Source organism: Candoia aspera, chromosome 1 (genome assembly GCF_035149785.1).
Source record: "Candoia aspera isolate rCanAsp1 chromosome 1, rCanAsp1.hap2, whole genome shotgun sequence".
Classification (NCBI taxonomy): Eukaryota; Metazoa; Chordata; class Lepidosauria; order Squamata; family Boidae; genus Candoia; species Candoia aspera.
Window position 1 is genome coordinate 8,849,264 of NC_086153.1, and position 14,910 is coordinate 8,864,173.

General features: G+C 42.5%; 1 protein-coding gene across 10 annotated transcripts in view; it reads right to left on the minus strand.

Annotated features, from left to right (window-relative positions):
• MSI2 (musashi RNA binding protein 2) overlaps positions 1 to 10,464 on the minus strand; it is a 527,555-nt gene extending 517,091 nt beyond the window's left edge. For all 10 annotated transcript variants that reach the window (XM_063296967.1, XM_063296952.1, XM_063296934.1 and 7 more), the window contains exons 1-5: positions 9,990 to 10,464; positions 9,497 to 9,537; positions 8,896 to 8,977; positions 8,184 to 8,268; positions 4,159 to 4,200 (exon numbers count right to left, since the gene is read on the minus strand). In XM_063296967.1, coding sequence (XP_063153037.1) covers positions 4,159 to 4,200; positions 8,184 to 8,268; positions 8,896 to 8,977; positions 9,497 to 9,537; positions 9,990 to 10,051 — 312 coding nt within the window. In that variant the 5' untranslated portion in view covers positions 10,052 to 10,464. The remainder of the gene's footprint in view (positions 1 to 4,158; positions 4,201 to 8,183; positions 8,269 to 8,895; positions 8,978 to 9,496; positions 9,538 to 9,989) is intronic.
• Between the last annotated feature and the right edge of the window lie 4,446 nt (positions 10,465 to 14,910).

Sequence of the window (14,910 nt, forward strand, 5' to 3'; positions counted from 1 at the left end):
TCATAACAAGCTCTTATTAAAACATTATTTGCCAAATAAGAACAGATAGAGAGAGAGAAACTTTCAAAAAACAGGTGCAAGATAAAAGTAGGGGTTGTCCATCCAGGGAAACCAAGGATGAATATGGAACCTGATGAACATTTTAATATTTTTACTGCAGCGCTGAGATATTAAAGCAGTTGGAAGGTAGGGCCAAAAGGGGGGGAAATTATGCAAGGAGGATTTAGATCACTCATGTTACCAAAACTCCAGACCTTGGGATCAAAACCTAAAATGAAAGTTTGTACTGAGCACAGAGAAAGCATCGCACGCAAAAATGAAGTCGTTACATTATGAACACTGCAAGTGCCTTTCCAAATGAGATTAACACTGACATTTTTCAAACAAAGGCAAAGAAGGGATAAGATCACAAAAGTGAGATACTTTCATAAAAGATGTATTTTACAGTGCCCAGTTTTATATTTAAATCAAAGTTTGTGTCAAAATTTTCACACTGCCCCAAAGCTAAGCGCTTTTCTTTCCTATTATGTTCAACGCGGAAGCAACATACATACTTCATCACTGGAGATGGGGGAAAAGATCAGCAAATCACATTTTTATTGAAAGGGTCTCCTAAATTTGCAGGCTTGGATTAGATATGACTGCTCTGATAAGCCCAAAAGATAGTCTGGAAAAAAAACAACTATTCAGCCACCAAGCATTTTGTATTCTCCTGAACTTCCATTTAGGAACAAAAAGTTTCAATCGAGTTGACCACATAATCAATGGGCATAATGCAGAAATGCCTAATCTGTTCTATGCTTGCAGCTTTCGAACACCTTTTCCTAACCAATCAGGAGCGTTCTTACAACTTTTTGCCATTTTCACCTCTCGTCTAACTGCACCAAAACTTGTGAAAACCAGTGTCACCTGGAATGAATAAACAGCACAAGAACACTGAAGCATTTATGTACCTTAAAGCTTGTCAAACTCATTAACTCAATTCATGCCAAACCACAGTTATGGATACTTAATAGTATGGTATAATCCCTTCTCCCAGAAACAGAAAAGGAGGCATTGTGTAAGACTTGCATCAACTCTGGATTGACACCTTTTCAAAATTAACAAACCACACTCATTGCTTTACTCTAAAGCAGTGTTTTTCAAACTTGGCAACTTTAAGATGTGTGAACTTCAACTCCCAGAATTCCCCTAGCCAGCATACTGGCTGGGGAACTCTGGTTAGTTGAAGTCCACACATCTTAAAGTTGCCAAGTTTGAAAAACACTGCTGTAAAGATTAATTACACCATAGAAAGAAGACCAACAAATGAACTTACTAACTAAATTATTGTGAGAATTGAATACCAAAGCAGATCTTGAGAAATGGGGTCCATTATGCTGGATGTTTCTAGCAGAGATCAGAGCATCATTTACCTGGGATGGGTTACTTTAATTCTGATACCTACAACCCCTCAGGGGGGTGAACTTCATGGTGCACATGGACCCTCCATACTTCAACCCTTTGGAAGCATTAATCAAAGTTTGGGATCTAAATGTTGGCTAGCCGACACCAAGCTGGGTTCCTGCAACACACTAAGCCAAAATCTAACAAACCACATAATGATTTCGTGTGATGCCTTCACTCTTTATTGTCACTTTCCAGTACACATTTTTAAAAATGGTTTGGTTTGATGGATTAACCACGCCACTAAATTTTCCCTACGAAAGGCAGGTGACATACTGAATTATTTTGTTTCGGCTGGAATACATTTCATTCTGTTTTATCAGCCTATGTCTATACTTCCCCCCATGCAGTTTATTTTGCAGGATGGCTGAGAGAGAAGACCTTTTAGCTAAAGCACTGCTATTGCAGTCCTCATGCCCAAGCAGCTTCATCATTATTAGTTCCAAGGAAAGTGGAACTTGTCTATCCCACTTCTGTGGGTGACGCTGCTATGGTTTAGGATTTACGTTTGCCAAATTAACAGATTTTTTACCCATTTTAGTGACAGTCACAGCATTTACAGCAAAGGATGTACTTGAAAAAACCCCCAAAAAAATTTTAATTCAAAAAGTACACTGATGACATGAATACAATAACCAATCTTAGTCACTATTTTCTCTAGTAGCTGCATATTTTGAAATGTCTGCATGTAGCTATAATCCTTTACAGGAAGATACACAGGGCAAGGAACTGGATTTCAATATTTGGAATTCTCTGCAGTCTTATTCCTAATGTTTTCTCTGCTGAAAACCAGCTGGATCCATTGCTGTTATCTACGTGGCACCACCTTAAGATGTCATTCTCTGCCCTGGCATTTCAGAATATTGTGTAGCGTGTTTGTATACTCTGCTGTCTTTAATGCCTACATTGTTTTAAACCTTTGGGTTTATTGCATATCTGCCTAAGATGATGGGCAGATTTTCTTAGAAAACTTTGAATACATAAATAATACCAGCTCCCCACACCCTCAGAAAAAGTGGAAGAAATGGCAATAACTTTCTTTTAAAACCCCACATCTGGAGGTGGGTGTGAAGCAGCCACATTACGAGTTCAAAAACCTCTACTTTGTTCCTTTCTGGGTCAACCTTTTACAGTGGTTGGTGTTGCAGTACCACAAGGTTCCAACTTTTGAGAAACATTCTGCTGGAGCGGTCTTTTTCTATCCCATTTTGACACTTTGCTAACCTGTGCCTGTAGTATTACGCTCCTTCCTCTTAGCCGACAGGCAGAATGCAACCATAAATAACTCCATGGAAAAAAGTCAGTATAAATTAGCATGGGAACCCTGCAGATTCAAAAGGTCAGCAACTTTCGTGTTCGGAAGGAGAGCTGGGGGAGAGGAGGAAAACAGTGTCAAAGAGAACTCTGGAGAAATATGCGGCCAGCAGTCCAGCAAACGCTCCAAATTCATTCATGGTTGTAGACCGAACTTCTAAGAAAGGAACATTAGGTGCTCACCGATAGCCTTGAATAGGGGCAGCACAAAAATCGGCTAGTTACATTCTGTCCCTCCCTCCGTGTTTCATTATTCCCACGTTTCTTCTGCTCTTCTCCCTAATCCAATGGGACATCGAAAAACTATCCCATGCCCACGTCTACAGATCAAATTGGTCTAATGCCTTCCTCCCCCAGGAAAACAGATGGAGACTGAAAACTCTGAGAGGAGTTTTGGCCCAAGTGGACAGAGCTAATTAGTCCCAACTGCAAGAAGATGCAGGGGGTGGGGGAGATGTGTGGTTCCAGCACCCACGGAGAAGAACAATGCCAGTTTGTATTTCAAAAAGAAAGCCATCCCACAGACCAAAAACAGTTGCTCCGTGTTAAAACAACATTTAAAAAAACAACAACTAGCAACTACCTAAGCAACATTTTAAAAAAAAACAACTAGCAACTACCTAACTCAGAGAGATAGCCAACTCTAAAAGTTGGCTTCGCAGCAATCTCCCCGCTAAGAGGTAGCCACTGGACAAAAGCTGTTTTGAATATGACCGAGATGTCCTTGCAAGCAACTCAAAGCATAATACAAGGCAGCTCTAAAGGGGGGGGGGGAGAAAATAGGTCACTCATCCAATCAAACTTAAGACCTTTTGTTTCAAAGCCTCTTTCTTCCCCATCTTTTTTTTCCAGGAGCTTTAGACCCTCCTCGACCAACGAAAAAGCTTGTGAATTAATGAACTAGCACTATTCACAAGTTCTGCACAAGAAAAACCAGGGAAGGGAAGGGCAAAAATTTCTCCTTTGCACAAGAAAAACAAACAGGGGAGAACAGTTTTACATTCATCCCTCCCAAAAAAGAAAGAAAAGCGGCACACTCAACTTCAACCCCTTATAGCTTTGTCAATATATTGCAGCTGCTCAACGTTCTGTTACTATGTTCAGTGGAGGAAACCCCCCCCAACTCCAAAAGGTTTTTTTTAACCAGCCGATGCCAAACAACACAGGACCCACAAGGAGTTGATTACTCTGGAGTAATACTTTGTTCACTTGCATTTCTCACCACTCTTAAGATACACAAGGCATGTCATGTCAACCTTTAAGAAAAGAATCTCTTTCATCCCAGCCCGCCCTGCACTTCAACCTTCCCTCTTCTCCTTCCCCCACAATCTGGTCTAACCAGCAACTAATGCAACTCTCAGCGTGCCTTAAAATTCATTATTGATTATTCTTTCTTACCTTAGGCTGAGCTCGTCGGGGAAATGCAACTTTGGGGTCAATCTGTGGGATGGGGGGTGGGGGGGGAGAAATGGAAAGCAACGTAATTTGCATATTTTCTTCAGAGAGGCCGAAACACAAAAAGATTACACCGAATCATTAATCCTTCATTTCTCAGGTACAAGATTCTTTTAGGGTAACTGGCGGGTGGACAGGCCGTATGAAAAGTCGTACCACGCGAAGCAGAAAGGAAATCAGTGTGTTCAGAGACTTAACTGTTGGGAACTAAAAAGTCTATTTTCTCTTCCCTTCTTCAAACTAGTGCTAACAAGATCGTCAAATCCTGGATGTCAGAAACAATCTTCATTATTACATATATTTAAAAATATGAACACTTTGGAAAGAGCAACTGCTGCCTAAAAATCCTTCTGATTTTTTTTTTAACACCCGCATTATTCAGTCCATTTGCGTTTATTTTCTTATGTGCTGTTAATGCCTCCACAGTTTAAGAGGCATATTTAAACAGCAACTGCCACTTTGAAAGCAGTTTTACAGCTGCAAAAAAAAAAAGAATGAGGCTGAATGATTGGATCTGATTTTGTATTTAATAGCCACCTAGGATATAATGGATAGATAAGATATGATCTCGAAAACCCAATACAAGGTTTCAGTGTTTAGATTTTTCCTATGCAAATGGATTTGACTATTTCCTTTCTTTAAAAAAAATTCATCTCAAGGCATATTCATTTTTTTTGCTAAGTTCCTTCAGTCTATTATTTTTTTAAAAAATTAACAAGAAAGTTTTCCTATCCTAACTAAAGTCCAATCCAAAGTACAAAAAGCTAGCTAACAATAGAGTCCTATCTTCCATCGTTCTAAAGCCACAGTTTTATAGCTGCCACTTTACTAAAAAAAATGACTTGCCAACAGTAAGTTGAAAAAAGTTAATAAAATTCCAAAGCTACAATCAAAAACCCACTTAGCAAATAGTAAGCTGTACAGTGAATTATAAATTTGTTTCCACATCAAGTTCTTAGTCTTAATTCTATCTGGTTCCAAAGGCTGGGCAAAATATTTTGAAATAAAAAATTCAAATAATTTTGTAAGGATCTTTTGAGTGACAAATTTGGAGAAAGGAGGTGAAAATAGGTTGAGCAGAGATAGAAATTCTCTCTGCCCCTTGTAAATTCTTAGAATTAAACTTACAGCCCATAAGCATGTAATATTATAGGTCTGAAATTTGTTTTTAATGGTTTCAGCATCTCCATCAATGAAAAAGGTAATGCTGTTCTAACTGAAATAAAGGGAAATGTTAAAAGTCCTTTCCAAGCACAGTGCTATATATATCTATTAATTGAGCAAATCCATAATAAACTTGCAGTTTAAAAAAAATAAGCTTAACAGCTCTTCTGCCAATGGTTAACTGCCAACTTCTAAACTTTTGTTTTCATCTGGAACTGAGTTTTGCTATCAATTTAAAAACTTTTGCTATAAAGAATACTTTTTTTTAAAAATGCCTTTGGCAAGTAAAGGAAAACCTTTGCTACTTGCATACAAGATGATCTTTTCAAAGAGCCAACAAATCTTTGCTTGCACATGTCATTCTACTTATAATAAAAAGTTTTTAAAAAGAAAAACTACGTACCTGAGAAGTGATTGATTATATGCCACTGTAACCACTCATAAAGCATACAGAGAAAACTCATAAAACTTTCCTCTAGAAAGCTACCCTTTTCCTAGAGGTTAACACTGATCTACATATATATTCACTACCAGCTAGATATTTGGCTACGAGAGAAATACAACAGGTGTAGATTTCCCGCTGTCCAAAACATTAGAAATGGGACTGAGGGGTAGGAAATAAACATCATCCAGCTGTCATATTAACTCCCCTTAAAAGTTTTAGCTGTTACTTTAAAAAGAAAAGAAGCACAAGATAAACTCATTATGCAGCAATTTTCCAGAAATTTACACAAGAAAGAGCAGGTATTATCTGAGAGGTGGGCACCTTCAGGCTGGTGTGACCCATTCGGCAGATCCACACCTGTTGTGTATCCCTGTAAACTATTTAAAGAACAGCCACAGAAAAAAAGAGGCTACTAAAAAATAAAATTAGTTAGTTAGATACAATGCTACTTACTGTATCTACCAGTCCTCTAGGAAATAACTAATAATAATGCTATTTCTGATATCAATGGCCATTACCTAAACCAACGTAACCGTAAACAAAAGCAGGCAACTTCCATGTCAATAGCAAACGGAGCTATTTCCTGTGCTCAGCGTTGAAACAGGGTCAAACGCTAGCAGTACTAAAGGACAAGCGACTATCAGAGGTCTAACAAGGCAAGAACTTATCTTCATGTTTTGGCTGTTGCTTTTTTTTAAACAATGGAGACCGATTCCAGGACAAACCGCTCAGAGGACTTTGCTCCCACATCCTAAATCTTGTTGGCATCACAGAATGATGGGAAGTTACCTATACGTGTTTTCAAGCCCATAGCATCCCCCCTTCCTTCACCTCCCAAAAGTTCAGATTCACAAAACAGGGCTTGCTCACATACCATAGCTTGCTAGCCTCATCAATTCTCCCAGGCCCCCTTCTTCTCTGTGGTCCATTTTATACTACAGTATAAAACACTCTGGGAACAAGTTCCAGCCTTTTTTTTGGTCTCTTTCTCAAGTGCCCCCCCCCACCTTCGTACATGGCAGTGCACAAAAACGAAGCTCCATAAATATCTTCCAGTTAAGTATATCATCTTGGAGCAGTACTTTTAAAGAATTACCTGCCTGAATTTTTACCAAAACTATTTTAAGGCTTATTTCTCAGGACGGCTCCTGGATTATATGGAGGCTCCCTCCCCCCCGCAGTGAAATAATTGGGGAATGTTTAAACATGAGTCACATGCTCAGACAAGCCCAACAGGACACTTACCCAAAGTTATTAGAATTTGGGGGGGGGGGAGAATAAAGCTAAGTTTCACGTAAGGGCACTTACAGAAATGATAATCTCGCTTATTTTGAAACACATGCATATAAAGCAAGGCTTAAGTAACCTTAAAATCATAATTTCTCCATAATTTCTTGGTTTAATGGGTAAACTTCACATACTTTCTGAATCAGAGCATTTTAATAATGAAACAATAGCCACACTGCAACTATATGAAAACTAGCTTCTGTTCACTGTCTAAGAGAAAGATCCATTTTTATCATGTCTCTTTAAGCTATGGAACAAAAGTTGCAACTAATTAGACTAGCCAAATACAAACTTCTCTTCTGATGCTACAGAAGAGTTAGGATACCATGCAGAAATGGAAATTTAGTGGTGGGGAGATGGGGGCATCTTAAACCAAAATAGTGTTTCTGCAATGGAAAAGCTTGGGATTCGATCCGAAGGGAAAGGAAATATCAATCCTGTGACAGTGTTGCAATTTTCCTTTGAAAGGCAGCCTTTTCACATACTTGTTGCAAAGTCCCAAAATGCCCTTTTCTATTATGTTAGGAAAAAAATAATAACTTCTTTCGTATTCTAGAAAGGGAAGGCTAAAGAAAACAATAAAGGGATACTGAAAGTTTCAGCAATCTAAAATTGCCATTAAATCCTCCTGCTTCAAAAACAAAGCAGCACCTTTCTAATCTATAACGAAACTTCTCTAATTATTCCCTTCTACTCACGCAACTGGCATGGAGTGTATATTTTTGCAAACTACATAGCTTAAACATCAGTTGGCAGAAGGAAAAAAATAAGTACAATAGAACTAAACTGTCCGGCAAACTAGCTAATATTTGAGCAAGGATGATTTGTTTTCTTTACATTATATAATGGAAAAACGAGCCTCTGGGTCCAGCAACATAGCCTGGCATTTCTTTGAACAATTAATACAGCATTAATAACTCACCACAATATCCCTTCGAACAGACCCAACCAAAAGGACACTGTCTCTTTAAATGAGCCTGTCACAGTCATAATATTGCAGGAAATAATGGAGACATTAAACACACACACACACACACACACACACACACCAATACCATATTGTATAACATACCGTCTTGGAATCTAATTCATGATGAGGTTGAGCTAATACTTTATCAACACTTGCCGGATCAGCAAATGTAACGAAGCCAAACCCCCTGAAATAAGACAAAGAAAAGCTGATGGGGGAAAGGCACAGAAAATACCAAGAGACAGTAAATATTAAGTCACACAATGAGACACATCCTAGATTCTCGTACTGGTCTGAGTCAAACAACCAGCCCTTCTCAGAAAATATATTAGGGTTAAGGTGGATAAAAAACTTATGCATGCTTCAAAATTAAACTCCTTTTCCACCTCTCCCCCCACAATGCAAGGATGCAAAATCTTTCCATCTTCAGTTCATGCTTTGTTTAACCCAAAAGTAGAGGGCTGTGGGATTGGCTCTCCTTTTTTTTTTTTAAACTACTTTGGTTAGCCCAACAACAGTTAGAAGCAAGTTTCTGAAAATGAGACTCCGTAAGACTATTTGATTTAACAGGTTTCCACCAGCAGAAAACATAAATGCCTCCTAATTTCAACATCTGTATTTAAGACTTAAGAGTTTCCAACACAGAAGTAGCAATGGTTTAGAAGTTTTTACAAAGAGAAAAAAAAAGGTTTTCCACTCCATAATATGCATTAAAGAATTGCTGACACTTGTTCTAGCACCCAGACCATGCAGATCTCCATAAAAACACAGGACAGAAAGAAAACTTTGATTTAAAAGAGGACAAACTGTTTACCTGGAGCGTTTCGTAGTTGGGTCCCGCATGACCATACATTCCCTAATGTCTCCAAATTTGCTAAAATAATCTCTAAGATTATCTGTGGAGCAGAAAGAGAGAGCGCACCCATGAAGGCAAAGATGGGGATGGGGAGGCAGGGAAGAAAACAGAAGCAAGTGTTTAAAACATATCTGCATTGAAAATTAGCCACCCAGAAAGGGAGCGACATTTGATTTTCTCAGTGGGGGGGACAGATTGATGACCTGAATTTTAAAAAAAACCCTCTTTGCCTTTTTTTCCTCCCCCCTCCCTCCAGCCTACCACCCCTCAAAAGTGCGCACACACAAATGTAAGGTCGAATAGAGGACTTGGGAAGAGGAGTGTTATTTGGAGCACATAAAAGATCTGGACACCTTACTCTTGTGCAGGGTGCAACGTGTGTTTCTTTACTTGTGGGAAAAGGGGGGGGTGGCGATGGGGAGGAAGGAACCCCATGGCACTGACCTGGGATAACAACAAAGACTTTATCAAAGGAGGCTGGGCTAGGCGGGATCAAGAGGGAGTGGGAGATGGGGCTGCCCCCCATCCAGCACACACCCACCCCCTTGCCCCCACTTACCTGGCGAGGTCTGCCAACTCAGGCCGCCAATAAACATTTTACTGGAAGAAGAAAACATAACAGAGTTAAGCAGAGATGTCAGATCGGCCATTTTGACGTGTAACTTACAAAAGCTAAAAGGAAGGGAGAGGTGGAAGGGGGGGGCGGCTGGGGGGGGCGAGGGAAGCTAAGCCTTGTTTGGGAAGGGGGGGAGGAAGAGGGGAAGGGGGGGAGAAGCCGAGATGGAGCCGGTCGGGGGGGGGCGGCAGACCCAGGCAAACGCACCCAAGGTGAGTAACTCCGAAAGAGCGAGCGGCGGAGAGAGGAGAAGAGCCGGCAAAAAAAAAAAAGAGAGAGAGAGAGAAAGAGAGCGAGAGCCGCTTCTCGGTTCTGTCTTCCCGGGCGCCGCGCCGCCCCCTCCTCTCCCCTCCGCGCTTCTCCCACCAGTTTTGCCCCAGGAAGGAGGGTCCCCCGCGCGCCCGACAAAGTGGAAAGGCCGGAGGAGCCAACTTACCCGGGGTCGTGCTGCGAGTCGCTGGGGCTCCCCGAGATCGCTTGACTCCCATCCGCCTCCATGACTGCGGCCAAGAAGGACGACTCAAGCCCGCGGAGGGGGGGGAGAGAGAGAGAGAGGGAGAAAGAGAGAGAAACAAGAGCCCCCCCCTTGGTAGGACCCCCCCACCCTCCCCCCGGGTTCGTTCTCCCCTTCTTTTGCCCCCCTTCCTCCGATCACTTCGCTTTCTTCTCTTTCCTTCTTTCTTTCTTTCTCTCTCTCTCTCCCTCTCTCTCTCTTTTTTTTTTGTCTGCTACCGGTGAATATTACTGGTTGGACGGGGGGAGAGAGAGGGAGAGAGAGAGAAGCCGGCGAACCAGCCAGATCCTTTCACACGTGGGATCAGCTTAGCTCAGCTCAGCTCAAGCGCCTTCCTTCTCTCCCTCCCCCCTCGCTCCCTTTCGCTCCCAGCCATCGTCGCTCCGCGCAGCCAGCCCCGCTCCCTCCCTTCTTCCTCCTCCTCTTCCTCCCCCCCCGCCGCCAGAACGCACGTGGGGCGGAGTTCTAGAACGTAGAGTAACCCATTCGGGGGACGTCACAATCCGCCGAGGCTCCGCCCCTTCTGCTTCTTTACTCCCGATTGCCTCTGCCCCCACGGGGCGGGGGGGAGAGAGCGAGCGCGAGGAAGAGAGAGAGAGAGAGATAAAAAAACACGTTCTCCTCCTCCCCGCCTTCCTTGCGCGCACAAGACCCGCGCGCGCGCCCTCGCACACGCGCGCACACACACACGAACGGTCACATTCTCTCCCCCCCCCCCGCTTAATCGTGACCTGGATGCTTCGGCTGATCTCTAGCCATGCGCTGCCTGGCTGGCAAGCAGGGTTCTGCGCAGAAAGGAAGAGCGAAGGGTTGGGCAGTGCCAGTCCGTCCTCCCCCCCCCCATTCCTCCATGGAAACAGGTTGGCAAGACTTAATTTCTAAAATCCTTATTAAAGCTGGCAATGCCTTGATGAGGCCAGCGGAAAGCTGATAAGACGGCGGTTCGAGCTTCCGAGTTTCCCAAACCGCGTCTATCAGCCGAGGGGATTTTCTGCCTTCTTGCTTGATGGAGAGTTCTTGAAAACTCAAACGCGTGCATGCTTTTTTGCAGAAACCTCCTTTTGGTCTACTAAAACGGTTAAAAAAATCCAAGCAAGCTAGGGAACAAAAAGACACAGATACCGAGACTAAAAAGTGCTCCTTCGTACAGCCCAACTATCAGGGACCATACTTGGAAAATAATAATAACAACAACAACAACAACACACAATTATCCCTGCCACTAATGTGATCCTTTTTCTTTTTTAAATGAAACTTCCCGGGAGGTTGTGCAAGCAAAGGAGTCCAGAGAGATCTACCATTCATCTTCTGAAATTCACGGGTCTCCTCTTGAGTTAGGTTGAGCCGGTCTTTCACCCGAGGTATTCCGTGGTAGACTGCCTCTGAGCGAGGAAGTTTAGATTCCAAGGGAAGGGATTTGCCAAAGAGGGGGATAGATGGAGAAAGTTTTCCTTCACTTTTGTTCCTTCCAGCAGCTACCCCAAGAGTAACCAGCAGCCATCAAGACTCATGTTTTATTTGATGATCAACTGTATACCCCTTTTAGGTAAAGGTAAAGGTTTCCCTTGACGTAAAGTCCAGTCGTGTCCGACTCTAGGGGGCGGTGCTCATCTCCGTTTCAAAGCCTTGGAGCCGGCGTTGTCCATAGGACACTTCCGGGTCATGTGGCCAGCATGACTCACGGAACGCCGTTACCTTCCCGCCGAAGCGGTACCAATTAATCTACTCACATTTGCATGTTTTCGAACTGCTTGGTGTGCAGAAGCTGGGACGAGCAACGGGAGCTCACCCCGCCGCGCGGTTTCGAACCGCCGACCTTCCGATCGACAGCTCAGCGGTTTAACCCGCAGCGTCACCGCGTCCCTTATAGGCTTAGATATTTAAAATCCTTGAAACAGCCCACTGGGACCTGGAACACTGGTTGTCCTATTTCCTCCTGGGCTATAAGTATACAGGGAGGCCTCATTTAGTGACTACAATTGGGACCAGCAACTTGGTTGTTAAGTGAAGTGGTCGCTAAGTGAAACCCAACTGCCCTTACAATCTTACTTCAGTGTTCGTTGGCTTTTCAGACCTGCAAAGGTTGTCAGTGCGAGAATTGGTCACAGAGTTACTTTTTCATCATTGTCATCACTGCGAATGGTCGCTAAACAAGGCAGTTGCTAAACAAGGACCACCTGTATAGTGTTATTGCTAAATGAGGACTACTTGTACAATGTTAGGAGAACTACTTAGTTTATAGACAAGGTAGTTCAGCTAAGAATCCATTACAGGCAGTCCTTGGTTAATGACCACAATTGGGACCAGGATTTTGGTTGCTTGGTGAACTCATCATTAAGTGAGTCCAACCTGATTTTACAACCTTTTTTGCAGCGGTCATTCAGCAAATCACCATGGGTGTTAAGCAAACCACATGGTCATTAAATGAATCACAATGTTCCCCATTGATTTTGCTTGCCAGAAACTGGCCAGGAAGATAGAAAATGGCAATCTCGTGATGACAGGACACTGCAACAGTCATAAATGCAAACCGGTTGCCAAGCGCCCAAATCGTGATCATGTGATCGTGGGGACGCTGTGACGGTCGTAAGTGTGAGGACTGATCATAAGTCATTTTTTTCAGCACTGTCATAAGTCCAAACCATCAATGGTTGTTAAGCAAGGAGTACCTGTATATTGAACAGATCGGGGTATTATGGAAAGGTGATGTATTTATCTGAACAGTGATACTTTATATTTAGCACATACGTTTTTTATTATTGTTATTTCCTTTTACCTGTTTCATCCTGGAAATAGACCTTGTATTTCACCTTTATTTTTTTGATGTGGTTGTAAAACTAATGTCAATAAACTACCTACCTACCTATCAAGACTCATAGCTCCATCTCTCCAAAAGCCATCTAAATCGATGGCCACAATCCCATCCAAAGGCAACACGTTCTACCCTTTAACTCTGCCTTATGCAAATGAGTCCTTCCTTTCTTCATCATTTAGGTCCAAAGAATGATCAAGAATTCTAACAGTTTGAGAGAGAGAGAGAGAGGCTTTTTCTGAGCATTTTCTGAACAAAGCATGATTTTGTATACATTTGTCATCTGAAAAACCTCAAAGCACTATATTCCTTCTCACTGATGTGCTGTAGACCTCAAACATTTTCACCTTAGCCAGAATGTATTTTCTGAGAATTTCTCTCCTCTTCTTTCAATCCCATCTAAGCAAGAAACAGACATGAGAAGCTGAGTTTGACTTGAAGAAGACTTGACTTTAAGCAAGACATCTTTGGGAGTTATCTAATAACCCCACGTTGCATGACTGTACTTGTCCTTGACTGAGCTTGAAAAAGCCGCTTAGTACTTGATTACTGTAGTAATAATCTGGTTAGTACTTGGATAGGACACCACCAGGAAACCCAAAGGCTATAGACTAAGACTGGAAGGTTGAAAAAAACATCTCAAAGGGGAATGGTAAAATACTTCAGTATTGCTGCAAGAAAATGTCCATGTACTATCTCAGCTTGTCTAATAACCTATAATGGAGAATTGTCACTCTTTAGAGATTAGCGACCTATTGCAATGGTCTGTGGGAATGACCTTGGGAGACAGGAGGAAGAGCCTCAGCCTAGACAATGCAAAAGGTATCCCAGCCCACAGAAGGAAAAGGGGCATGGGAAGCGTCTCACAAGGGGCCCTCCCTAGTTTTCTGGAAGGTAAAAGTAAAGGAGGGGGAGAAATACTTTCAGACTTGCAAGATTTTTTTACTGTAACCTGACCATAAAGGTAGTGTTAGTCCCCATGGTTTGTGCTTGTCTCTACTGCCTCAAAGGGCTGACACCTATAACCTCAGGGGAGGCTACAAAAAAGGAGCTGATGAGGGAGGATCCATGGGCTGTGGCTTCCAATCCCTGCATGGCCCTAGAAATTGTGTTGAACTACAACTCCCAGTAGTCCCATCTATGATGCGTACTAACAAGGAGCACTGGGAATAGCAGTTCACTAATATTGAAAAGCCATTGCTTCCCCATCCCTGATTGAGCCCAACTATTGGGCTTTTGTGCATATGGCATTCCTACTTCAGTTGGGCACTCGCCAGAGGCAAGTGATCTAGCAGCAGAGAGCTGGAGAAACAAAGGGTGCTGGATATATTTTGGTCTGATACCCCAGCCACCTTTGTGGCTGTCACTTCTCTGGTTTTCAAAGTGCTTTTTATGCTGTACATTAGGAGTATCTGTAGCAATGCAGGACAAGGTATGGCAAGCCACACCTCACGGTGACATCACTGTACAAGCCCCTCCTTTATCTGCCTGGGCCCCAATGCCACTGCAGGGCAGGCGTTGCCTAGTAATGTCACTGTATGTCCTCAGACCCTGTAAAAGCACATCTTGTTCCTTGCTTACCAGCAAAAAACAGGCCAGTCTGCCCAGTCGACTTGTTTTTTGCCTGTAATTGCCAATAACTGGTGGAGAACAAACCAGGTGCAGCCTTCTACTGGCCTATTTGTTTGTGAGCAAGGAATAAATCAAATTATTCCCACCATCACCACCCCAGCATTTTTAAAAAATTATTTTCTGGGAATCAAATTATGTCAATTGACTGGCTGTGGCTGTCATGGAGATACCCCTGTGTGTTTGTGTGTGCATATACATATATAATCCATAGATTAAGTTTCACCACAGATGTAAACCTTAGCTTTTCTCCATTAACTTCCCACTCATATGTCCCATATGTCACAATGCACATTTAAGAAAAGATGGGGCTTCCATTGCCTGCTTGCAGCTGGCATCTTGGCTTTTTTAAAAAAACCCTCTCCCATATTTACCCCAAAAAGAAGATGCTGTGAATTCTTC